General features: G+C 48.2%; 2 protein-coding genes across 2 annotated transcripts in view; both read right to left on the bottom strand.

The window, feature by feature from the left end:
• VAC14 (VAC14 component of PIKFYVE complex) overlaps positions 1-25,749 on the bottom strand; it is a 61,282-nt gene extending 35,533 nt beyond the window's left edge. Inside the window, exons 1-12 of the mRNA XM_058154864.1 lie at positions 25,563-25,749; positions 25,312-25,462; positions 13,607-13,774; positions 13,189-13,251; positions 10,972-11,079; positions 10,131-10,240; positions 9,543-9,649; positions 8,498-8,632; positions 7,552-7,707; positions 5,833-5,893; positions 5,132-5,276; positions 2,433-2,498 (exon numbers count right to left, since the gene is read on the bottom strand). Coding sequence (XP_058010847.1) covers positions 2,433-2,498; positions 5,132-5,276; positions 5,833-5,893; positions 7,552-7,707; positions 8,498-8,632; positions 9,543-9,649; positions 10,131-10,240; positions 10,972-11,079; positions 13,189-13,251; positions 13,607-13,774; positions 25,312-25,462; positions 25,563-25,666 — 1,374 coding nt within the window. The 5' untranslated portion in view covers positions 25,667-25,749. The remainder of the gene's footprint in view (positions 1-2,432; positions 2,499-5,131; positions 5,277-5,832; positions 5,894-7,551; positions 7,708-8,497; positions 8,633-9,542; positions 9,650-10,130; positions 10,241-10,971; positions 11,080-13,188; positions 13,252-13,606; positions 13,775-25,311; positions 25,463-25,562) is intronic.
• Positions 25,750-25,910: 161 nt separating this feature from the next.
• The window catches only part of LOC131184418 (hydrocephalus-inducing protein homolog), a 64,068-nt gene continuing 63,444 nt past the window's right edge, over positions 25,911-26,534 (bottom strand). The window contains exon 34 of the mRNA XM_058155651.1: positions 25,911-26,471. Within this exon, the coding sequence (XP_058011634.1) occupies positions 25,983-26,471 (489 nt within the window). The 3' untranslated portion in view covers positions 25,911-25,982. The remainder of the gene's footprint in view (positions 26,472-26,534) is intronic.

Below are 26,534 nucleotides of genomic sequence, written 5' to 3'. Positions count from 1 at the left end.
GGGGAGGGGGATTAGACTGTGAACAAGGACCCCTTTGTTCTCCTTGGCATCCCATGAAGATGAAAGGAGGCAGCTGGTATTCATCTTCTACCGCCAGTGCTCAGATGACCTTCTGCCGATTGGCAGAGACTGAGAACAAGGATTTGGGGAAAATGCAGGACTTCTTTGCACTAGGCTGCGCTGGCTCAGAGGGGACTTAGATCATCCCAAGGGAAGCAGCTGACTTTGCCCCCACCCCAAAAGATTTTGGCTGCAACCACAGTCACATGCCTGGTCTCCCAGCTCTGCAAGCATTTCCTCCTGCTGCTCAAAGGCAGACTTCCCTGCATGCTCATAAAGATGCATACACACACACACACACCCTCCCCCACTGCTCTGCTGGAGCAGCTCTGCCAACCTGAGAGGACTTCAAGCAAAAAAGGCTGCAGTGGAGTTAGATCCAGTTTGGCTTAAATCTACAGCATTAAATACTGCCAAGAGCTCAGGACGCTCATGGGACAAAGGGGTCCCATGAGTGTCCTGAGTCCCAGAGTGGGGCTGTCTCTGCTGCATGGAGGAAGACCGTGGGGGGAGGCTGGGTTCTCCACTACTGATATAAGCCATTCTGCCCAGGAAGATGGGGAGGAGGGCACATCTGTCCTTGCCGGCCCCATGGAATTGCCGCAGAGCTGGCTCAAGAGTGGCCCTTCAGATGACAAGACCCCTTTCAGATTCAAATGTCCAGGCTCACCCAAGAGCTGCACAATGGCCACAGAAGGGACATGGCCGTTTCCTAAAATCTTCCAGGTGGGAACACACCCGGGGGCTGCACTTCCCTCCCCTGCCTGAGCAGCAACCCAAGGGCAGGCCCTCTCCCTGTTGCCCGAGCGGCCCCTCAAGTGCCCCCTCCAAGACGACCGACTCATGCCAAGGGCAGGATGGGGCTTCGAAACTTGCCAAGGGCGCATGGAGCAGACCAGGTTGAGCCTCTGCCCACAAAGAACACTAAGAGCCAAACTGGCCCTTTTAAGCTCTTGGGAGCCTTCGTGCCATCTAAAAGAGCAGAGCCACCCCAGAGACTAACGGCGCAATTCCACCACTAGCCTTCTAGCAAGCAGAAATGGGAAGTTCCTTCCATAAACAGATGCTTCCTTTGGCTTGATTCAGCAGTTTAAATGTCTAAAAAAGTATAGAGCACCCACATATTCCCAATCATGCCTCAGTTTTCCTTTGCAAGCGGACAGCCTCAAGTCTTCCAGTCGCTTCCTTCAGTCATGGCTACTTTGGGCTCAGCAAACATCCCATGCAGCAAACCAAGGAATGAGCAAAGGCTCTTCGGGAACCCTACGAATTCAAGGCCACAAAGAGAGGTCTCCCTGAGAAGTCCAAGCACCCTTGGGGACATCAACCCTTGCAAGAGACCGACTTCTGGCAATCACAGCCGAGGAGGAGTTAACAAGGAGCAAAGGCCCACCAATCGATACCAACAAGCGCACAATCCAAGAACGGCAGCTGCCCAGAACCAGCAACAGAAGGCTTTGGTTTATTTCAACCAAAGATAACATCAAGTGGAAAGATCTGAGTCATTAGAAAGCATCACCTTAAGATGCTCCTTCCAAGAGCCAGAAGAAAAGGCGGGGGGGGGGGAAAGGGAGGGGAGAGAACCCCAGAAAATCACGGCTTGGGGACCACACCGACATGGTGATCTTGTTTTCTTGGCAGCATCACAGAAGGGAGAGGAACATATATAATATCCCATATAATATACAAATGGATGAAGACTATTGCTTAACACAGTGTAAGCTGCCCTGAGTCTTCGGAGAAGGGCGGGATATAAATTCAAATAAAATAAAATAAAATAAATATAATTACTGGTAACAAGCACACAAAGGAGTTGCCTCCTCTGAGAAAAAAAAAACTGAAGAGGGTGGAAATAGGCCTGCACATTATTACCTCCATGTCTACGTGAAAGCTGGGACCCATCCAGAGGACTCCCTGGTTGGATCCGAAGTCCAGAGAGGCCTTTCCCTGGCTGGGAAGCTCACCAAGAGGAACCAGCTCTCCAAAGCTCGCTTTCTTTTGCCAGAGAGAAAGAATTCCTTCATTCAGGATCCAAGGCTGCCCACTGCCCAACTCTGCCCGACTCCCAGAAAGTTAAACAGGGAAGAGCGATCAATGAAAATAACCGTAAAAACAGCTACGCTGGGGGGTACCAAACTAAACAAAAACGGGGGTGGGGGGGGGAATCACACAAATTCATTTTATTGATTCAGGGGCCAAAGGAAAGGAAATTTCAAAAACACTGCAGTAGGTTAGTCAGAGTCAGGCAAAAGAAGTTCAGGAATCTCCGCATTCCTGGCCCAGAGGAACTTCGACACCCACGGCCAGGATGAAGCAGCCCCAGAAGATGCTTTGTGGAGTGAACAATAAAACAGCAGAGAAACTCCACTTACCTCGTCAGAGTCATCAGACAAGGTCTTCAGTAAGATTGGGAATAAGCTGTCCGTGTGCCGGAACATCTGAAAAGCAGAGAAACCTTCAAGGAGACAAGTCAAAAAGCATCATGGAGTGTTTTATTTATTTATATAGCATATTCCGAACCTGCCCATCTCCCTCACAGAGTGACCCTGTCCCTGTCTTGTGTTGCTCCACCTGGAGCCTGCTACCACTCCCCTTGCATGTGGAGGGATAACGCCTACAATCTCAAGAATTGACAGCAGGGTCATGCTATAAAAATTGTTATAGCTATGCCTGCAGCAAATCAGGAATAAAACAAAAACTTTAAAAATAATGAAGATGGTGCCAGACATCTGAGCGGTCTTACAGACTGTTCTAATTTTGGTAAAATCGTGAAATCAAAGAGGACCTTGAGGCTGTGGGACCCAACGAAGGAGAGGCCACGGCTTCCCTTGGTCATTGCTCTTCCCCATAGGAGACCTTTTTTAAAACCTTTGAATCCACCTTTTGCAATGTAAACCCACCATTCTGCACCTCATAGCCTTGAATGAAAGAAAACAGCCCTTGAGTTGAGCCGTCTCTTTCCTCTTTGCGGAATTCAAGTGCTGCTGTAGTTCCAATTCTCTGTCAGCCTTTGAGGCAGGTCTGGTCAAGCAAGAGGCATGGCAGGGACTTCGGGAATGCCCTTCATTGTGGGTCTAGGACAACTCACCACAGGACAAGAGTTACAATAACGTCCAAGAAATGGTGGAATAGAAGCATTAAAGAAAGGAGGGGCAAAATAAAACATGAATAATTAAACTGTTGAATTGTCCTGGGGTAAGCTGTCCCGCACCCTATGGAAGGTTTTTTGAACCAACTGTCTATTCGTTCATCATGGCACCAACCCATACTTAACCAGCCCGCTCATCAGTGTCCCCTGGGGCATTTGATCTGTCAATGGAACAGATCAGTCTTCTTGATCTTCTCTAAAGTTTGGATCAGTCCTTGTGAGGTGTGACCCATCCTTGTGGCAGCAATCCTTTTTGTAGAAAATCCCGATCATGGTCCCAGCAGTCAATTCCCTTCTGTGGACAGCACTTGAAAATGCAATTGTTCAGTTACAGTATTCTCCTTTACTTCCTGGCTCTCTTCCCCAGGCAGATCAGATGGATGAAAAGAGCTCCTGAGTCCTCAGGATCTGGCGCATCCTTCCTACATCTTCCAAGTGCCTGATGATGGAGTTTCACTTTCTTGGAAGAACCTTTTGTCTCTATAATATTTCTCCTTAATCCATGGAGCCTATCCTCAAATAAATTATCAGAAAGCTTTTCTTATTCTTGGCTGGATAGGCCAGAAAACTGAACACAGGATACTCAAAAAAAAGTCAATCCTACCATGTTTCAGCCCTAAAAAGACCTTAAAGTGTTACCAGAAACACATTAGAGACATCACGTTTTGGCAGGCAGACAGAATTACCACTGGGCTTAGTGAATTATTTAATCCATCATATCTATATAAACGTCCATCTCACAAAATGTGACTATGGGTGGTGAACAAGCCATGAAAGGAACAGCGTTAAAATATTCCACAATAAAAAACATCAAAGGACTAGGGGAGAGCAAATTCAAAGTTACAGATAATGCGATCACCTCACTAATTCACCATTTCCTTGAGATCCCCATCTCTGTTTTAAGGGATTTCAGGAAGGATATCAAAGATGGGCCAAAATTGTTTTGATGGGAAGGATGCTCCAGAATGCTTGGAAATTGTTGTGTCACTAGTCACCAGCAATAATTCTTTGTCTTCACGTATGGCACAACTGTGCCCCCTTTACCCTTCAGGGTCTCACCGTTCTATCTGGTTCATTGTGGCGAGTACAAATCACATACAAAAAACCATACATACTCATTTTCCTTTCCTAAGGGGTTAGAACCAGTGGTGAAATCCAAATTTTTTCACTACCGGTTCTGTTGGCATGGCTTGGTGGGCATGGCAGGAGAAGGATACTGCAAAATCCCCATTCCCACCTCACTCGGGGGCCAGCCAGAGGTGGCATTTGCCGGTTGTCCGAACTACTCAAAATTTCCGCTACCGGTTCTCCAGAACCTATCAGAACCTGCTGGATTTCACCCCTGGTTAGAACCCATTTTTCCAAGGGTCTGAACATCCTGAATTTCTCTGTCCTGCCTGATTATGACTATCGCCCATTAAGCCCTCTTCTTGGAAGGTCTTCCGATGGAGAACTGATTCCAGTGTTAGATGCCTGAAAGCCTAGGCTTCCGCTTCAGAGAATTCAGAAGGTGCTTCAATCCAGATAGGCTGAATGGTAAATGATCATTAAATGGGAAGCGTATTTATGGCAGCCAGGCCCAAAACTTTGGTGTACAAAGCAGCAGCTACATCTGCCAAAAACGGCTCCGTTCTGTTTCAGTGACTGACCTTCCCTTGCACCCCTTTTTTGGTTCCAAGCAGCTTCTCGTGTAGCAAGCAACCAGTGGTGGACATGCTGCTTTGTATGCGCCAAACATAATGAATTTATCAAATTGGTAAATGAAGACCGCTTCTTATTTCTGAGTAACATCTATAGAAGCATCAAGAAATCATTTGCTCAGTTCAGGTGGCATTAAATTTGCTATTTAAATGGCTCCTTTCCAATCTAAACAAAGGTCAGTGGCAATAAAACCCGTTTCTCAAGATCCGAAGGCCCACCCACCTTGCGTGGTGTCTTGATGTACAAGTGGTACAGCCACTTCAAGACTGCAATCCGCGTCATCATCCCAGTAGTTGAATCATGAAGGTGGCAATCCAGGACCTGCACAATTCCATCAAGATTCAGGGTCACACAACTTCTCTCCATGCTGCAGATAAAAGCAGGAGCGACAGATTGGTCTAGTGGTTAAGGGTAGAAATCAGAGTTCTAATCCCACCTTAGGTACGAAAGCCAGCTGAGGGACTTTGGGCCGGTCACTCTCTCTCAGCTCAGCCCATCTCACAGGGTTAGGCACAACTGGCAAAAACTGAGATTGGCAGAAGGAATCCATGAGGCTGCCCAAAAGCTCAGCAGAGCCGCAGGAGAGCCATCCCAAGGGAGCTCCTTCCTCAGAGGCCCTTCGGTGGCTGAGGGCTCAAAGTTCCCAAATGCCTGCTGACCAGCTTCTTTCCCCTTCAGAGTTAGAAAAACCGCACATGCAGGGAATGAAACCCTGCGACTGAATTCTGCTCCCGGTTTGGGTTTGCTAATTTCCCTTCTGGGTGGAGGGGAACAGGGCTGCTGGGAACCGGATGCCCCTCCAAACAGGCCGAAAGAGTTATCTGCTCACTCCCCCCACCCCCGCATACCTCCTGGCACAGGCCTCCTCCTCCTCCTCCTCCAGACCTCCACCACCGCTCTTTCAAAACAAAGGAGTAACTGACCTGGCAGGAACGAAGATGTTGGTGCTACTGAAATCCGGCTCACTGGAGACATCCAGGCAGCCTAAAGGAAGAGAGCGCAGCTCAGCTTCACCCTTCCCCAAAATCGACCGGGAAAGAAGCCGAGGGCAAACTCCTTTCTTCCCAGGCCCAGCTATGGCTCATTATTATTATTATTATTATTTATTATTTATTTGATTTTTACACCGCCCTTCTCCCAAAGGACTCAGGGCGGTGTACAGGCAACAATAAAATACAGACACTACAGTATACAATTTAAAATGCAAGTTAAAAAACTTATTATAATTAGCCTAGAACTTTAAAAATTTTATAAAAACCAAAACCCCATTTAAAATTAGTAAAAAATTTAAAATCGATAAAATTTATGTAATTTAAAATTTAAAATTTAAGCCAGCCCCGCGCGAATGAAAACATGTGTCTTCAGTTCGCGGCGGAAGGTCCGAAGGTCAGGTATTTGGCGTAAGCCCGGGGGAAGTTCGTTCCAAAGTGTGGGAGCCCCCACAGAGAAGGACCTTCCCCTGGGGGCCGCCAGCCGACATTGCTTGGCGGACAGCACCCTGAGAAGTCCCTCTCTGTGAGAGCGTATGGGTCGGTGGGAGGCATACGGTAACAGCAGGCGGTCCCGTAAGTACCCGGGCCCTAAGCCACGGCTGGCTCTGCCTGCCAGAGGAGCATCATCCCCCATTGCCTCATCAGCAAGGCACAAGCTCTCCGCAGAGCTTGTCACAGCCAGGCGCATGGATGACGCCTGAAGGGCAACGGGATCGAGGTCAGGCAGTTCTGGCGCAGGGAGCGTAACAAGCAGCAGCCCTCCCTCCGCCCCCAGGCTTGGCTTCTCTGAGGGGGCGATATGCATCTTCTGAGGAGAAAACCACACACCCCCAAGCAAACTCTCCCTGCGTGGGATTCTCCAGCTGATCTTCTAGGGCACTTTCTAGCTTCTAGGGAGAGCCCGCTGGGAAGTGCCTGGCTGCAACTGTCCAGAGCCTCCACTCCCAGGCCTTCAGGCCAGCACTTTCCCAACTAGGAGCCCATGGCCTCGGCAGCCACCCTCCAGCCCCTCTGCAGTTTCCAGGCCACCTGATGGCTCTGCAGCAACTCAAGCAAAAGGTTACGAAGCAAAAGGACCATTGAAGCCGAGCTGGCAACTGCCCCAAATAAATAAGCAACTCAGTGCAGGTCGAATGACTTCTTAATCCATTATCTGAGAAATGGCGAGAAAGTAGGGGAACCAAAAGGGACCTGCAATTCAAAGCAACAACCAAAATGGAGAAAGCAACTTCACAATGGCAAAGGAAACTCCCGTTACCTATAAATTCAGGAGGGGTGACCCTTCGTAATACTCCTTTCACACCTGCAGCATCGGTTGCAGTTCTCGCGGCTGTGATCGACTAAAGAAGAGCCAGCCATTCTGGGCAGCAGTAAGCACCTGCCCAGGCGGTTTTAAGGGAGGGGATTCAGGGAAAACCAAAGCCATGCCAGAGCCCTAAACTGGTTAAGGGCCCATTGCTTGGCTGAAGAAGGTGGAACTGGACACCAGGCTCAGTCCCGGCTGGCTTAGCAATTTGCCCTACATGCTCTTTAATTGAGACCCAGAGGCCCAAGCAAAGTCCTTAGCCCCGAAAAGATGGAGATGCTACTACAGCCTCAGGTACAGCTAGAAATTCCTGGCTATTCCAGGGTTTGGAAAACAGGACTCACCATTCGGGGGTTGTTCTGCCTTGGGGCCAGCCTCTTCTTGGCCAACCTCTTTTTGGGGGGCTGGCAGGGGCTCCCTGCCCTCATTTGCTTCATCATCTTCTGGGGTCACTAACTTCATCAAGCTTTGATTGCATACGGCAGCCACTTCCTTAATATCTGTATTTCACTGATCAAAGAAGCTTTTCCAACAAAGACCAGGAGAATCCCCCCAGGAGACCCACAAAGTGGGGAGCCTCAGACCCTCAAGTGGGGAGGTTGGGCTCAGAGGGAGCTCCTCCTGCCTGGCCCCAATGCTCAGAAGAGCTCCTGGGACTTTGTAACTGATTTCCAGGTCTGGAAAACACAGGCCGGGACACGACACGGAGGGCAACCCAGGTTCTCTGTCTCCTTCCCACATGGCTATGCCCCCCTCATGCTCCCTCTCACCATCTGCCTTGTGAGGCCTACCAAGAAGAAAGGGCCCAACCAAAGCTCCTGCAAGGGCAGCGTGGCTGCTCTTGCTCGCTAGATGGAACCTCAAATTTCCCACCCATTCACCTGGAGAAGGTTCCTGGTGAGTTTTGGGGGACGACACCCCTGTGTGGTTACTAGAGGACTATGTCTCCACTTTTGGGACTGTGCGCAAGAGGAAGGAGGCCCATTTGGCTTCTTGATTTGTAGCACTAATTCTGCTACCAACAATTTAAGTTTGTATTGTGTAATGTCAAAGTTTAGACTCTCTCTCTCTCCAAGCAAACTGATTTGTGAGCTTGCTCTCTCGCCCAGGAGCCACGGCCTCCCCTCTTCGGCTGAAATCCACCCAGGGAAGTTGGAGGAATCCTCGGATTCCAAGAGTCACCAGTGGAGTCACAACCCACCCCCAAGGATTCTGTGGGGCTAGAAGAGCAGCAGCCTCCCCCGGGGAGCCCCCCCCCCAGAACAGCAAGAGGTGCAGCAGAGCAGATACTCTTCTTGCGGTCATCGTAGGACAGGCAGGGCAGGACGGCCGTCAAGATCCCAGAAGAATAGGGAAGCATCACCCGGCCGGCCAGCTGGATGAATTCCCGCATCCAACACATGGCGGTCAGCTGGATGAGATCATCTGTGGGAAAAGGAGTGCGCACAGTGAAAGCTCAGCTGCTGCTTCTACCCCAGGTGCCATCCCGCAGGTTTCATAAGCCAAGGGCACCTGTGCCCTCATCTCCCAGAAAGAGAAAAAAATGCCAAACGAGTCTCAAGTTAAAGGGAGTAGGACACAGGATGCACTCGTCGGGAGGGTCTTGGAAGATACAGGAACATTTACCAGCTGCCTCAATCAGCGACCATTTGAAGTTGGGACAGCGCTGAAGAAATAACTTTTATGACCAAAGCCCTCATTTACCCCCTGCAGTGCGTGTGAATGATCACACTTACAGCCAACACACCTTGCCCTGTGCCTGACCTGTCTGTTTTCCTCCCCCCTCCTTGCACAGCAGAGAGATACGAGAGGAAGGAAGGCCAAGAGAATAAGCAGAAATACCACTAAGAATAGCCCCAGAGTGAGATGGGAGGCAAATCAATGTAACAAACAGCAATAACAATACTACTACACTGGGCTATTTGCACAGCGCCCTCATAGCCGATGGTGCCAATACATTGCTTTTGATGTGTATTTCCCAAGATGCACCTGCTTAGTCTCTTGTAATCCTTCCTGGCCAAAGAATGTAAACACAAACCTGACTTCCTCTCTTGCTCATTATGCCAACTCTGCCATGTCTCAGGCCTAAGAGCCTGAATTTTCCCATAACGCACAAATGCTGAGAGGGTTCAGCCGGCCAAGGGTGGTTGGGCCGGGCCTTGGGAAGCTGGAAAAGAGCTACCACATTGGGAAGATGCTGCTCTGCTCTGCTGAGCCTGGAGCACGTAGACTTGGTGTCTCATATCCGTGTTTGAAAAGCGCTGGGTTCAGCGATGGACCGGATGCTGAGCAAGGGAAAGCAAGGGATGCACACCGGGGACCAACGCAGGCGTACCGGAGGCCTGGCAGTGAATGACCAGGATGTTGGCCATCTCAGCGAATTTGACGTTGGCAGGGCTCTTCTTGATCTCCTTGAGAAATTCTCCCAGGGCCACTTCACACCTGGAGGACAAGGCCAGGAATGAAAAAGAGCAAAGAACGAAGCTGAAGTTTAGGACTGTAAGAAGCACATTTCCAGAAAAGACAGCAATCGGCCAAAACTCCTGACACAAAACTTACTCCCTGCAGACTGTGGGGGTTTTCTTCTGCACTTTGGAAGGGAAGGAGAGGCCGACGCTCAGAAAACATCCATGCTGCCCTCCCACCCACAGCCAGGGGGCAGCCAGCTGCTCTGTGGGGTTGCCTGTAGGTTGACTTGGGGTAACAGGAAGCACCACCCATTTCAAACAAGCCCACTTCAGGCTGCGCTGCTGGAAGGATTCGGACAATGGCAGATTGTGCAGCCTGATACCTCCCTCTGCCTCTACCTGATCTCAGGTACATTTTAAAGGCTCAGAGAGCTGCACATCCCCCTCCCCACCTTGCGTTTAGACTGCCAATTCAGTTGCCAAACACGCATTCCCAGACCCAACATTGTCCTCACATTTTACGGATCTCTTTGCTGTTATCGCCTAGGATCTGGAAGAGTCCATCTAGAATCTCTGGCAGGTAATCTAGAAGATTAATGTCAGGAACAGATTCCAGCACCAAAATCTAGCACACGAGAGAGCAAAATCACAGTTAGAGAGCTGCACTCTGCAGTAGCACAAGAGTTCAGGGGCTCAGCCAGCAAGCCGAATGTGGATCCCGGCCATATCACAGGAAAGGGACACAAGGGACATGGGGTGTGTACCGGACAAATGTGGGTTCAGTCCTCACCTAGCCAGAGAGCTCCGTGGCTGACTCTAGACTAGCCATCTTCCCTCTCAGCAGGGCTGCTGCTGTGGGGAGATGCCAAGTTCCCACCATAGTTCAAGGATCCATTCAGGGGCTGCCATCTCAACTGGACTTGGAAAGCAGCAAATGGGTCCCACCCACATAAGCCATCATGTAGATAAATGGTTTGGTTTACTAACATAGCTGGACTCAGCCACTACGGTCATAAACCATGGCTTAATGTTCCCTATGAACTTCTATAACGCTTCTCTCTGTTTGCTGGAGAAATCAGGACTGAAAGTAAAACGAGCTCAGCCTTTTAAGTCTTCCACCCTTGAAAAAAGTGATCTGTGGTCACTCTGGAGGTTGGTGCCAACTCAGGACCGTGAAGCCATCCACAAAAGTACTCCAAGGTTAACATGATTTAAGCCTGTTATCTGCCGTGAGGTTTCAGAGAAGATGCTGGCTTGTTCCAAATGGAGCTAAGGAGAAACAAGACCCCCACTTCCAGCGCGTAACAAAAGAGTAACAAAAGCCGGGCAGAGTGACCACGCACACCTGCCACTCACCCAGGAGATGATGAACTGCCGGGCATACTGGTTGTTGGAGTAAATCCGCTCTCGCAGCAGCGGGATGAAGCTCACCAGGTCAAAGCGGCTGCTCTCTGTCACGATGTCCTGCCAAGGCAGAGAGGAGAGAGGAAGAGGAGGCCGCCCCCACCCGCCTGGAGGAGCCCTTCCCTGCAGCCAGTCATGGATCCTCCCCGCAGCAGGTAAACTGAAAGGCCCTCCAGGTCCAGAACTTCGTGGACCTCCAGCTCTCTCCCTATTTCCCTAAACGGGTTGCCTCACCAGGAGGGCTTTCAGCTTAAATGCCTGGAGCAAAAAGGTTGCTGTCTAAGAGTTTCTCCTAAAAGGCTTGGCAAAACCACTTCAACAATTGTGTTATTTTGCTCTTTTTTTATTTTCTCTTCTATTTATTTAAATAATGAAAGGCAACTGAACACACTCAAAACCGTAGAAATGGTGGTAGACTTTAGGAGAAACCCTTCCATACTTCCACCTCTCACAATACTAGACAACACAGTATCAACAGTAGAAACCTTCAAATTTCTAGGTTCTATCATATCACAAGATCTAAAATGGACAGCTAACATCAAAAACATCATTAAAAAAGGACAACAAAGAATGTTCTTTCTGCGCCAACTCAGTAAGCTCAAACTGCCCAAGGAGCTGCTGATTCAGTTCTACAGAGGAATTATTGAGTCTGTCATTTGCACCTCTATAACTGTCTGGTTCGGTTCTGCAACCCAACAAGAAAGACACAGACTTCAGAGGATAATTAGAACTGCAGAAAAAATAATTGCTACCAACCTGCCTTCCATTGAGGACCTGTATACTGCACGAATCAAGAAGAGGGCCGTGTAAATATTTACAGACCCCTCGCATCCTGGACATAAACTGTTTCAACTCCTACCCTCAAAACGACGCTATAGAGCACTGCACACCAGAACAACTAGACACAAGAACAGTTTTTTCCCGAAGGCCATCACTCTGCTAAACAAATAATTCCATCAACACTGTCAGACTATTTACTGAATCTGCACTACTATTAATCTTCTCATAGTTCCCATCACCAGTCTCTTTCCATTTATGACTGTATGACTATAACTTGTTGCTGGCAATCCTTATGATTTATATTGATATATTGACCATCAATTGTGTTGTAAATGTTGTACCTTGATGAACGTATCTTTTCTTTTATGTACACTGAGAGCATATGCACCAAGACAAATTCCTTGTGTGTCCAATCACACTTGGCCAATAAAAATTCTATTCTATTCTATTCTATTCTATTCAAGAAACATTTTTAAAGCCCCTTGAGATTTAAAAAGTTTTAAATGCTTCTTTCTATAAAACTGGGAAAACTTTTGTCATTGTCTGAACCAGATTGTGGTCACACTATCGCCATACTACAAAATGCCTTGCTTCAATTGTCACACAGTACTGTTCTAATACATTATATTCTGTATTTCATGCTACATTTATTCTTCTAACAAATCTGCTTTTATTTTTCAAATGCCTGTCCACTCCTGATCTCTTTACAGATTTTACTCTTTCAAGCCTCAGCCTGTCTTGATTGAAATCAGATGCCCTGCAAAGGGAGGACCTTCCTCTGCTCCGACTACTCAAGAGGATATGTGGGCTTTCATGGCGCAGTGGGCAGCTGAGGCCTGTCCACAGATCAGGGGAAGAACACCTCCCCTGCGCCAGCTCAGCTCCACTCTTAGTAGGGAGCCAGGAAAGGCACACCCAGCCACGGCAACTCCTGCTGTTCCTACGTGCCCACAGTAAGGCTTTTCCAGCCCTGGGCAGATAAAGCAGGAGGGGATAGACACTTTTGTTTTTAAAACATTCAGCTAACGTGGGGCAGTTGCAGGCAGCTCCAGGGAATGGCACTCACGCCATGCCACCGGCCCATGCCACCTTTCCCTGGTTAGTGAAGATGCCAGAGAAGCATGTAATACCCCAGAGTTGGGAAGCGGGGGAGGGGACGGCTCAGAAAGGACCGGGCACACATGCAAGACACCAGCCGTCAATGGTCCCAACACTGGACTTTTCCCGGCACCTCAATCGTTTCTGCCTAGGCTGAAAGCCCAGAGGGAAAATAAGTTCAGAAAATCCCACCTTCTGGTTCAGAGCTGCCCCCCAAAATCTCAGCTGCTTCCCTTCTTCAGGCCTCCCTCCAGTCACCCCCAGTTTCGATGGACAAGAAGGGAGCAGTACCTTCAGAAGGCGATCCAGAAGCTCAGAGCCGCTTTTGACATTTGGGTCAGGATCTGCAGCAAGCTGGGAAGGACAAAAGAGCAGAGGAGGAGCCTGCAGGACATGCAGAAGTTCCCTCTGCTCCCAGGATTCCGGTTGCGCTGCAGCTTTCCCCTTGCTGCATACCGAGGCCTTTGCCCTCACTGGAGGGAGCCTGGAACCCAGGACAGATCCCACCCCATGGGGCATCAATCGTTGAGGCAGCCTCCAGCGCCCTGTGCTGCTGTGTGCAAATGCTCTGGCGCCTGGCCTAACCTGGCTCAGGGCGGCTGTTTCAGAGGCCAGAACTCATCCTGGGGAGCCCCATGGACATGAAAAAGGGGACCCCTCCCCTCCAGGTACTGCTTTTGACCTTCATGCTCTGCTCATCAGCAATTACCTTGCTCAGGCCATCAAAGAGTACGTTGAAGTGGGGGACAATGGCACCCCGGGCCACCTTCACAATGTTGTACAGGGCCTCGCAGGCATAATAGCGCAACCGGCTGTCAGCATCTCCAAAGCACGTCAGCACCGGCTCGATGAGCTCCTTCAGGTACAGACCAGAATCCTGGCAATTGAGCCGCAATGGAGAACATCAGGATTGGCCTAGCAAGGTCTCCCCTTCTTGGGCATGGCAATGGGAGACAACTGCCATCTCTTTGTTCTTGGGTCGCCCAATGCCAACTTCGTAGCCATCAAAACTCGTGAGTCCCGTTACTTTAAGATGCGATGCCTCACCTCCTTTGCCCTAAACTGAAGAGCCCCCCCACCCCATATGGTCTGCAGGGCATTCTTGACTGCTTGTTATCGTTTCAGCCTCCTTTCCAACTCCATGACTCGGGATTGCTGAGCCTGGAGTTTGACCCAAGATGCCACTCACTGAAAGGGATGCTCTGACCAAGATAGGGACTCTCCCCTCAAAGAGGAGCTCGCTGCTGAGGCTTCCAGGAAATGAGTGGAGAAAAGGAGCAGCTAAGTCCTGCTTCTGAACTGCTGCTGTCCTACTGAGTGCCTCTGAATCCCCCCCTCCCAATTGTTGATGGAGACCCCAAGAAGAAAGCAGCTTGATTCAGCAAAAAACAATGACTCAGAATCTCATTCTGACAGCAATTTCTTCGTTTATCCAAGCTTACTTTAAGGTCAGCTTGCAAACATGAACCGATAGCTCACTTTTTACTTTTTCTAATTCTCAGTAAATTCTTCCCTCTCAGAAAGGACACGAGAGTGGAAAACAAAATGCTACAATATTTGGAACAGTCTGATCTTCCCAGGATCCGAATATAGTTAAAGTTATGTTAAACAAACACATAACTATGTTTGAAGTGACTGAAGCAATTAAGACAGAAAAATAATAAAACACCAGGGCTGGATAGTCTACCGGCAGAATTTTACAAAAAGCTAGAAGAGGTACTAAGCCCAGTGATGGTGGAAATCTACAATGAAGTATTACTGGAAGCAAAAATACTGAACTCACCGATGGAGGCAAATATTATCCTTATTCCAAAGGATGACTCAGACCCAACATACATAAAGAACTACAGGCCATATGAATGGCATATATTAATGTATATGTTTAAATGGGAAAGGGGAGTTAAGGGGGTGTTGGAAGAGTGTGGATATGAGTTAGATTTTTGTGGTATTTTAGCTTATGATTGATAAATGTTATACTCTGCATTTTGTTCTGGGAAGTCTCGGGGGGGGGGTTGGGGGGGAGAAGGAGGAGGGGGGCAGTGGGGGGGAACAATGGTTTAAAAATTTGTTCTTTGTGAAACTCTTTTAATAAAAAAAAAAGAACTACAGGCCAATATTTTTATTGAATGCAGACTACAAAATATATGCCTCAATAATAGCAGAGAGGCTTAAAAGATATTTAAATGACTTTATACATACAAATCAAATGGATTCCTACCGAAAAGACAGATTAAAAATACTATGAGAATTATCTTAAAGACACTGAAATATATTACAAGACACACTTGGGAAAACAAATGGCCCTGTTGTTCTTAAATGCACAGAAAGCTTTTGATAAAGTCAACCGGCAATTTATATTGGCACAATTAGAATATATGGACTTTGGGGAGAAATTTATTAATATGATCAGAGCAATTTACAGTAAACAATCAGCAAGGGTGATAGTTAACAGAGACACGACTGAGAATTTTGACATAAAGAAAGGCACAAGACAGAGATGTCCACTGTCCCCATTACTATTTATATTAACGATGGAAGTGTTAACTACAAATATTAGAAAAGATGAAGAAATAAGAGAAATAGAAATAAAAAAGAACATTATAAACTACAGACATCTGCCGATGATCTAGTTTTTATATTAGAAGACCCCTTAAAAACTGGACTGAAGCTTATTAAAATAGAAGAATATGGGGAAGTAGCGGGACTGAAAATAAATAAAGAGAAGAATGTCACAGACATACAAAAAAGAAGGTTAATGGAAAGAACAGATAGTTAAAAAAGTGAAATACTTAGGTATGCAATTAACAGCGAAATGTGCAACCATTAAAGACTCTATATGAAATAACTGAGGCAAATTAAACAGGACTTGGAGAAGTGGAAGGACCTATAACTTTCACTGTCAGGAAGAACAGCAACCACAAAAATGAATACCCTGCCAAGAATTCTATGCCTATTTCAGACTATACCAATAAAATTGGAGAAAAATATTTTGAGGAATTGAACAAAACAATATTAAGATTTGTTTGGCGGGGGAAGAAAGCAAGGATAGGTATGAAAATGTTGCAGGAAACCAAAAAAAAAAAGGGGGGGGGGATTTGGACTGCCAGATTAGGAATTATATTACCAGGCCTCGGTGCTCATGAGGGTGAAAGAATGGATTAATCTGAGAAATATAAGATTATTAACATTAGAAGGGCATGATCCCCAATTATTGGCACACCTTCCTTTGCTATGGGAAGAACAAAATACATAGTTATTTCCAGAGACATTATGTTAGGAACGCACTGTTATCTGTTTGGCTTAAAATAAAGGAACAACACTATCTGAAAATTCCAATCTGGCTTTCCACGATGGAGGTGCTGGTATACCCTAATATTGCCAATATGGGAAAAACTATAAGATACAACGACGTTTTGAATAATGAAGGGGAATTAAAAACTAAAGTAGGCAATAGAAATTGCAAGATGGCCACAAATGCACGTTGAGAAAGATGTCAAAATGTATGGCTTTAATAAAGGACCAACAGAATTAGACCAGATATTAATTGGAACAGATGAGAAATTGATAAAGAAACTATATGGTTACTTATTGAGCATCATATTCTAGACACAAGAACAGTTTTTTTCCCGAAGGCCATCACTCTGCTAAACAAATAATTCCCTCAAACTGTCAAACTATTTACTAAATCTGCACTACTATTAATCTTCTCATCGTTCCCATCACCCATCTCCTTCCACTTATGACTGTATGACTGTAACTTTGTTGCTTGTATCCTTACGATTTATATTGGTATTGTTTCCTGATTGCTTATTTGTACCGTATGACTATCATTAAGTGTTGTACCTTATGATCCTTGATGAACTTATTTTTTCTTTTATGTACACAGAGAGGATATGCACCAAGACAAATTCCTTGTGTGTCCAGTCACACTTGGCCATTTTTTTTAATTCTATTCTATTAGAAAGTGAGCAGGTTAGCTTGGCCCAAAAACTTCGGTCACACAATAGAATTAGATAAATGGCAAAAACTATGGGATAGGAATGTAAAACTGACAATGTCAACCGTTTATAAGGAAAATTTGTATAAAATGTTTTACAGATGGCACTTTGCACCGGCAAGGATGGTTAAAATGTATAAAGACAGATCAGCAAAATGTTGGAAAAGTAACCAAACACCAGGCACGTCCACCAGGCACATGTGGTGGACGTATCCCAAAATACATACGTGGTCAAAAATACATACCTGGTTGGAAAAAATGACAAAGAATTTATTTATTTATTTAATTAATTAAATTAAATTTTTATACCGCCCTTCTCCCGAAGGACTCAGGGCGGTGTACAGCCAAAGATAAAACACAAAATATATACAATTAAAACAACATTTAAAACATAGCAGATTATAAAAGGCTGATAATTAAAAATTTAGATTTTAAAATTTTAAAATATTAGCAAAACCCCAAATTTAAAATTCAACACTATTATGCCAGTCCCGCTTGAATAAATAAGTGTGTTTTGAGCTCACGACGGAAGGTCCGAAGATCAGGCACTTGACGTAGGCCAGGGGGAAGTTCATTCCAGAGCGTCGCTGCCCCCACAGAGAAGGCCCTACTCCTGGGGGCCGCCAGCCGACACTGTTTGGCGGACGGCACCCTGAGGAGACCCTCTCTGTGAGAGCGTACGGGTCGATGGGAGGCAAAGGGTAACAGCAGGCGGTCTCGTAAGTACCCGGGTCCTAAGCCATGGAGCGCTTTAAAGGTGGTAACCAAAATCTTGAAGCGCACCCGAAAAACCACAGGAAGCCAGTGCAGACTACGGAGTAGTGATGTTACGTGGGAGCCACAAGCGGCTCCCGTTACTACTCACGCAGCCGCATTCTGGACTAACTGTAGTCTCTGGGTGCACCTCAAGGGCAGCCCCATGTAAGAAACACATTGAACTGAGACCAGAGATATTTTTGTTGGGCATCCTACCGGAAAAATATTTTAAAAAGACTATATATTTATTTATTTATTTATTTAATTAATTAAACCTTTATACCGCCCTTCTCCCGAAGGACTCAGGGCGGTGTACAGTCCCGCTTGGATAAATAAATAAGTTTTCAGTTCCCGGCGAAAGGTCCGGAGGTCAGGCAATTGGCGTAAACTGGGGGGAAGTTCGTTCCAGAAAGTAGGTGCTCCCACAGAGAAGGCCCTTCCCCTGGGGGCCGCCAGCCGACACTGCTTGGCGGACGGCACCCTGAGAAGACCTTCTCTGTGAGAGCGCACGGGTCGGTGGGAGGCATGTGGTAACAGCAGGCGGTCCCGTAAGTACCCGGGCCCTAAGCCATGGAGCGCTTTGAAGGTGGTGACCAAAACCTTGAAGCGCACCCGGAAGACCACAGGTAGCCAGTGCAGACTGCGCAGGAGTGGTGTTACCCGGGAGCAACGTGGTGCTCCCTCAATCACCCGCGCAGCTGCATTCTGGACTAGCTGAAGTCTCCGAGTGCACTTCAGAGGTAGCCCCATGTAGAGAGCATTGCAATAATCCAGGCGAGAAGTGACGAGAGCATGAGTGACCGTGCATAAGGCATCCCGGTCAAGAAAGGGGTGCAACTGGCGGACCAGGCGAACCTGGTAAAAAGCTCTCCTGGAGACGGCCGCCAAATGGTCTTCGAACGACAGCCGTTCGATATTTGATTTTACATGTACTGACTGCGGCTAGGATTGTTTTTGCATAACAATGGAAGAGTGAGGAGATCTCGTCAGATGAGAGGGTAATTCAGAAAATAATGGAATGCGCAGAAATGGATAGATTAACGCTTATCATTAAGGACAGAGAAGATATTGAATATTTTCTGACATGGGAGGTATTTTATCAATGGCTAGAGACGTTAGGAAGTTACTATGTTAGTTAGGAGTTACTATGGAGAGAAGTTTATGATGATGTTATGTACTATTGCAAATTATATTGATAAATAGTTATATTATTAATGTCATTGTAACGAATAGAACAACTAATATGCTAACTATGAATTGTATCCAGTTCACGCACTGTTCAACGGAGATGAAAAGTTTTATAAAGAAAAGAAAAGAAAAGGACATGAGAAAAACCTAATTTGTAGCGTGGGCTTTTGCGCCCCCGTCCTAATCCTTCCTCTGTCTTCCCCTTTACATTTACATGAAGCCGCTGGGCGAGCTCATCTGTCCCAATTGTACAGCCCCATCCCGGATGATGAGGTGATGCTGTGGGTGTTTTTTCGCAATGCCTGGAGGCTGTGGATGTCTGGATGGAGAAAAAAAAAGGCTTGAGCTGACCCATGGGAAGACAGATTAGCTGTGGGCGAGAGGCTCTTCTGTATCCAGGGATTTGCCCCCCTCTGAATCTGCATGGGGCGGCACTGTCCCAGATGGCCCTGGTGCATAATCTGCAGATCCCCCTGGACTCACGACTGCTTAAGGAGCAGGTCGCAGGCGTGGCTAGGAGGGCCTTTGCTCAATCAACTGGTGTTGTGCACCAGTTGTGATCTTTCCTAGACAGAGCTCTACTCTCATGCCCTACTCATCTCCTGTAGTAACTACGTCAATGCACTCTACATGCAGTTACCCTTGAAGAGTATCTGGAAGCTGTAACTGATGCATAATGCGGTGACTGGAATGCTGGCCACCCCTAGGATTGTGCAGGTCACACCTCTGTTGCATGAGCTACATTGGGTGCCAGATTGCTTCCGGGTCCAATTCAAAGAGTAGGTTATCACCTTCAAAGCCCTTCATGGTATACGACCAGGATACCCGAGGAACCATCTTCCACCAACTACATTAACAGATTAACAGAGTTGGAAGGGACTTTATAGGTCATCTAGTCCAACCCCCCGCTCAAGTAGGAGACCCTACACCATTTCTGACAAATGGCAGTCCAATCTTTTCTTGAAAGTCTCAAGTGATGAAGCTCCCACAACTTCCGAAAGCAAGGTGTTCCACTGGTTGATTGTTCTCACTGTCAGAAAGTTCCTCCTCATTCTAGGCTGAATCTCTCCTTGGTCAGTTTCCATTCATTATTCCTTGTCTGGCCTTCAGGTGCTTTGGAAAAGAGCTTGAACCCCTCCTCTCTGTGGCAACCCCTCAAATATTGGAAGATGGCTATCATATCTCCCCTGGTCCTTCTCTTCAGTAGACTAGCCATGCTCAGTTCATGTAACCGTTCTTCATATGTTTTAGCCTCCAGTCCCCTCATCATCCTGGTTGCTCTCGATACTTTTTCTAGAGTCTCAACATCTTTTTTATAGTGTGGTGACCAAAACTGAATGCAGTACTCTAGGTGTGGTCTCACTAGGGTTTTATAGAGTGGTATTAGTACCTCAGAACTTTAGTTTAGTTGAGAGTACTTAGTACTATCAGAACATTGACTGATCCTCCCTGATCAAGCAGGAAAGGCAGGTTATACTCACCAGCTAAAAAATTTCAGCTTGCGGGGTTTAGAAAGACAACCTTCTCCACTGCTGTGGAACATCCTGCCCTTCTCTGCTAGCTTCCCAGAAGAATGCTAAAACCTGGCTCTGACCACCGGCTCGGGGATCCAAGAGCGGATGGCAACACTGTGGTGGATGGGGATGCTACCTGGAGGACACTGTCTCTCCCTTTTAACTGTGTCTTTTGTAGGGATTTTTAAGGGGGTGGTGGCTTTCAAACTGTGAACTGGGTAGTGTATAGATGTCATTAATAAATAAATAAGAATTGTGGACTGAAATCAAAGGGCCCAAAAGTTTGCAAAACCATGGTTCAGTTTGAAGACCAAAAAAGCCCAGACAAACTAATGTAGACAAATGTCAACCACATTCCAACCACCATGCCCAACCTTCTTAAGGGCAAACATAGCACTTCCCAAATACCACAAGATAACATTCTCTGACTGACAGGACCTGCAGCATGCTAGATTGAGTAGTATGGGTAGAAACCGCCAAGGAGAAGTGGTCCTGGAAATAACCTGGCTCTGTAGCATGAAGAGCTTTAGAGGTAACAGCCAACACCATGAACTGCACCAGAAGCAGAGTGAAGGCCAACACAACTTGCCAAGCTGAGGTGTGACATGTGCACATTAAAGGTGTTTTTATTACTGCCTATGCCACTGCATTCTGGATCTACTCACTGGTCTTCAAGAGCAGCCCTACACAGAGTGTATTGCAGTAACCCAGAGAGAAGGTGACCAAGGCATGAATTATGAACAAGGCCTGCTAATGCAGGACAGGGTGTAATTGGCAACAAGGCAAATCTGTGCAAAAGCTCTTCTGCCATGGCTGCCACCTGAACAGGAGTGTGTTATGGTTGTGCTTACACCTGTTCTGTGCCACTCAGCTCTCCACAGCCTTCAGACATCAAGACAGAACCTCGACTGCATCACTTCTATGGGATGCTACCTGGAGGACACTGTCTCTCCCTTTTAACTGTGTCTTTTGTAGGGATTTTTAAGGGGGTGGTGGCTTTCAAACTGTGAACTGGGTAGTGTATAGATGTCATTAATAAATAAATAAGAATTGTGGACTGAAATCAAAGGGCCCAAAAGTTTGCAAAACCATGGTTCAGTTTGAAGACCAAAAAAACCCAGACAAACTAATGTAGACAAATGTCAACCACATTCCAACCACCATGCCCAACCTTCTTAAGGGCAAACATAGCACTTCCCAAATACCACAAGATAACATTCTCTGACTGACAGGACCTGCAGCATGCTAGATTGAGTAGTATGGGTAGAAACCGCCAAGGAGAAGTGGTCCTGGAAATAACCTGGCTCTGTAGCATGAAGAGCTTTAGAGGTAACAGCCAACACCATGAACTGCACCAGAAGCAGAGTGAAGGCCAACACAACTTGCCAAGCTGAGGTGTGACATGTGCACATTAAAGGTGTTTTTATTACTGCCTATGCCACTGCATTCTGGATCTACTCACTGGTCTTCAAGAGCAGCCCTACATAGAGTGTATTGCAGTAACCCAGAGAGGTGACCAAGGCATGAATTATGAACAAGGCCTGCTAATGCAGGACAGGGTGTAATTGGCAACAAGACAAATCTGTGCAAAAGCTCTTCTGCCATGGCTGCCACCTGAACAGGAGTTACAGGTCAAAGGGACATTCAAATTGAGAACCAGTTCTGTTCCGAGTAATGCAACCCATCCATTGTCACCAAGTGGCTTACGCAGACATAATCACAGTAGAGAAATACTGAAGGAAGAGATGGAAAACCCTTGGCTGGAGGAGATGGTAAAACCCAAAGCCCTCAATAGTGTTATGGTTGTGCTTACACCTGTTCTGTGCCACTCAGCTCTCCACAGCCTTCAGACATCAAGACAGAACCTCGACTGCATCACTTCTATGGGATGCTACCTGGAGGACACTGTCTCTCCTTTTAACTGTGTCTTTGTAGGGATTTTAAGGGGTGGTGGCTTTCAAACTGTGAACTGGGTAGTGTATAGATGTCATTAATAAATAAATAAGAATTGTGGACTGAAATCAAAGGGCCCAAAAGTTTGCAAAACCATGGTTCAGTTTGAAGACCAAAAAAACCCAGACAAACTAATGTAGACAAATGTCAACCACATTCCAACCACCATGCCCAACCTTCTTAAGGGCAAACATAGCACTTCCCAAATACCACAAGATAACATTCTCTGACTGACAGGACCTGCAGCATGCTAGATTGAGTAGTATGGGTAGAAACCGCCAAGGAGAAGTGGTCCTGGAAATAACCTGGCTCTGTAGCATGAAGAGCTTTAGAGGTAACAGCCAACACCATGAACTGCACCAGAAGCAGAGTGAAGGCCAACACAACTTGCCAAGCTGAGGTGTGAGCTGCGCAAAGGTCCCTTGGCTTTTAGAGTTATCCTGTTGCGATGTACGAGTCCCGGTCGCTGCGGCCGTGTCCGGCTTTGTGCATCTGGGATCTCGCAACACCGCGTATGGAGCAGATGCTGCTTCTTCGCGGCTCCCTTATGACGATAGCGCGGCTCCCTGGGGAGCCGCGGCTCACACTTTGGGAATCACTGATATAGATGTTAAAACAGGCATGGGAAGGAGACCAAGCACTGAAGCACTTCCAAAAGCAGAGGCTGTGATTTATCTCTCCCCACCCCATGAATAACAACTAGAACTGATCCCAGAGGAAAGAGGAGAGCCCTCCAGAAGTCCTCAAGTCAGTCCAGATATCATGATCAGTGGTTTCAAAGGCCAATGAGAAGTCAATGAGAGCAAGTCATGGACACAGACAAAAGTTGCCTAACAAGGGTGGGACCTGCAATGGCTTGCTGAGGGCAGGACTACTCTCCTTTTTCTCAAATAAGGATTCATCACTGCCTCAGGGCCCAATCTCATGTCTCCCCCAAGAAAATCTTGGCTACTCTGGAAGGACAGGAGACAAACATTCAGATGGCTGAGCTTACAATTCTGAGAACTTGTCTACTTCCTCAATACTAACAATTTCAAACTCCTCCCAAAGTAACCAAGCCACAGAGTGCTTTGGATAGATGGGACCTCTCTCATAGCTTCAACTTAGAGCAGACTTGAGCAAATTAATCCAACAGATGCCTCAAAGCAGGACTGTAAGCAGACTTCTACCTTTTAACTTTAACTGGCCCTAAGGTGCAGCCGGACAATTTTGAACTGAAAACACTCAAAGCTGTACAGAAGATAGTAAATTTTAAGAGAAGCCCTCCTATTTTATCATCTCTTACAATATTAGACAACACAGTATCACCGGTAGAGACCTTCAAGTTTCTGGGTTCTATAATCTCTCAGGACTTGAAATGAGCACCTAACATCAAAAATATCCTCAAAAAAACACAACAAAGAATGTTCTTCCTGCACCATCTCAGAATGCTCAGGCTTCCAAAGGAGTTGCTGATATAGTTCTACAGAGGAATTATTGAGTCTGTCATTTGCATCTCTATAACTGTCTGGTTTAGCACAGCAACTAAAGATACAGTGTCAAGACTGATTGGCACTTTCACCTACGTTTCTTTTTCACTCCAGGGACTTTATCAGTGCACAGGTTTTACCCCTTTCAAGGTGGCTACAGGAACTGAGTTTCTACCTATTCCAGAGCTCTCTCAGGGGACCCCATCCTCAGTGTCATTAGCTGAGCGGATGGATAGTTTGAAAGCCATGTGGGGTACCACGAGTGAGGCATTGAATAAGGCTAGGGAGAGCCAAGAGGCATGTAGATTGGAAAAGAGCCCTCCAAAGAGAATTTAGAGTGGGGGCTAAAGGTATATTTGTCCACAAAATTTCTGAACCTGAGGCAACCTTTTAAAAAATTAGATCCCAAATATATAGGGCCTTTCCAATCAACCGGATCGTAAATTGGATGACAGTGGAGTTGAGATTGCCAAAAATCCTCAGGCAGGTCCATCCAGTATTTTATTGCAGTCTTTTAAAACCCTTTGAGACTGGACTGAGACCAGTCAGAGAAGTACCTCCTCCTCCTATCCTAGTTAGGGGAGAAGAACATTATGAGGTCAAAGGGATACTTGATTCCAGATACCACAAAGGAAAACTACAATATCTAGTGTTGTGGAAAGGCTGCCTGTAGTGGACGCTGAGTCGGTGGCTGCTCCAGGTGTTAGGCCAGCAAGATTACTTAAGAAGTTTCACACTAAATATCCTCAGCAGCCCCAATAAACATTGCAGTGGTAGGTGCTTAAGTAATTATGTGTACATATGTTTACTATTGTTTCAGGTTATCCTTTTTCTGGGGGGTCGGTACATCAAGACTGATCCACACTTTCACCTACATTTCTTCTTCCCTTGCAGCTTGACAAAAAAAGGGAGTGGGATGGTTGGAATGCAAGGGAGGTAGAATGGTATTCAAGTTCTTTTGGCACCATGGGACATTGCTGGCATCCTAAGGACACACAGAGCAGATGCCCTGGCGTTGCAGACTACTTCCCATAACAAAATGAACATGTGTGATTGGTGAACGTTTTGGACCATGGTGGCCCTTAGGGAAAAGGGGGAATTAACCACAGGTCCACAGCTCTCACATGGCCACCTCAGACACCACTCCATTCGCCTGGGGTACTTCATCACACCCCCAGTCACACGGTCCAGGATCTCAGGCTGGGAGCAGATCTAGCCACCCATCCCAGAGCCCCTCCAGTAATCTGTGGGCAACGGCTCAGCAACCACAGGCTCTCCTAGGACGGGAGGGGGGGGCACATCTCAAATCCCACTCACTCCCCCCACCTCAGCCCTCTCTCGGGGGGGGGGGCGGAGCTGCCTTGTCTGGCAAAGAGCCACATGGCAACCTTCTTCCGGGGCGCGCCGCCTTCACCCACCCCGCCACCGCCGCGTCTCTGGCCGGCTTCCAGAGCCCTCGGAGCCCAAGCACAACGGGATACCGGGCGCCGAAGCCCGGCCCGCCCGCCCGCCTCCGGCCCGGCCCGGCAGCGCCCACCTTGCCCAGGGCGATGGAGCAGGCGGCCAGGCCGATGAGCCCCCCTTTGCGGCTGTGGGGGTGCTGCGAGAGCGCAAATTCCACCGAGAGCGTCTGGATCACGTGCTTGATCTGCGCCGCGCTGTTCTGCGCCACGAACTCGCGCACCAGCCTGCAAGAGGAGAGAGGCGAGTTTGGGCCTGCCTCACCTCCCGCCGGCCCCGGCCCCGGCCCAGGCCCAAGCCCGCCCGCCCGGCCGACCCCGCGCTCACTTCTCGATCTCCAGCGCCGCCACCTTCCGCTTCTCGTACAGCTTGTCATTCAGGGCGCGCACGATGCTGGGCGTCAGCGGCGAGAAGTCCTTCTCCGGGTTCATCGCGGCCGGTGGCGGCGGCGGCGGCAGCACCGGCTTCGGCTACCGGGCGGCGGCCATGTTGGCTATCACATGACGCCGCGCCTGCTGCTTCCGGGGCGACAGCCGCCCCAGCGCGCCTCCCTCCCTCCCCGCGTGACGTCATCCTATCCGCGCGCGGGGCGAAACAGCGCCCCCTACGTGGAGGCCGAGGGACCGGCACCGCGACCCCCTCCGAAGCCCCGCCCCCCGCGACCCGGAAGCCCTCCTACCCCCCAAAGAGGCGGCGGACTCGCTTTCCTTTCTGGGAACGACTTTTATTGCGGAAGCGCCGCTCCTTCTACGGCGGGACCCCCCTCAGGTAGTAGACCCAGCTGACGGGCGAGGCCAAGCCGGCGGCGCGCGGGCACGAGACCACCAGCTTGCCGGTGACCGGCGTCTTGTTCCCGCCGCCGCCGCCGGCGCCCTCGAAGGCCACGGAGATGGTGGCCGTCTTCTTGGGGCGGATGGTTTCGGCGGCGCGCACCGAGAAGGCGGCGCTGTCCACGGCGTAGCTGAAGGCGGTGGGCTGCAGGAAGACGTTCTTGAAGGGCAGCGCCGCGCTGCCGCCCAGCCGGATCTGCACGGGGCCCTGCGGCCGGGGGGGCAGCGCCGTGCCCCGCAGCGGGATCAGGTAGTCGCCGCCCGCCGCCGAGGAGAGCAGGAGCGTCCCGCGGGCCTCGCCCAGCTGGCACGGCTCGAAGGTCACCTCCACGCCCACCTCGGTGCCGGTCTGTGCGCCCGCCGGCGCGCTGATGACCTTCTCGGCTTGGAAGTCCGGGCTGTCGATCTGCGGGGGGAGAGAGAGGAGAGAGGCGGGTCGGCCTGGCTCCGCACCCCGCCACCGCCCCCT

The sequence above is a fragment of the Ahaetulla prasina genome, chromosome 12 (genome assembly GCF_028640845.1).
Source record: "Ahaetulla prasina isolate Xishuangbanna chromosome 12, ASM2864084v1, whole genome shotgun sequence".
Classification (NCBI taxonomy): domain Eukaryota; kingdom Metazoa; phylum Chordata; class Lepidosauria; order Squamata; family Colubridae; genus Ahaetulla; species Ahaetulla prasina.
This window is presented reverse-complemented; position numbering and strand designations above follow the sequence as displayed.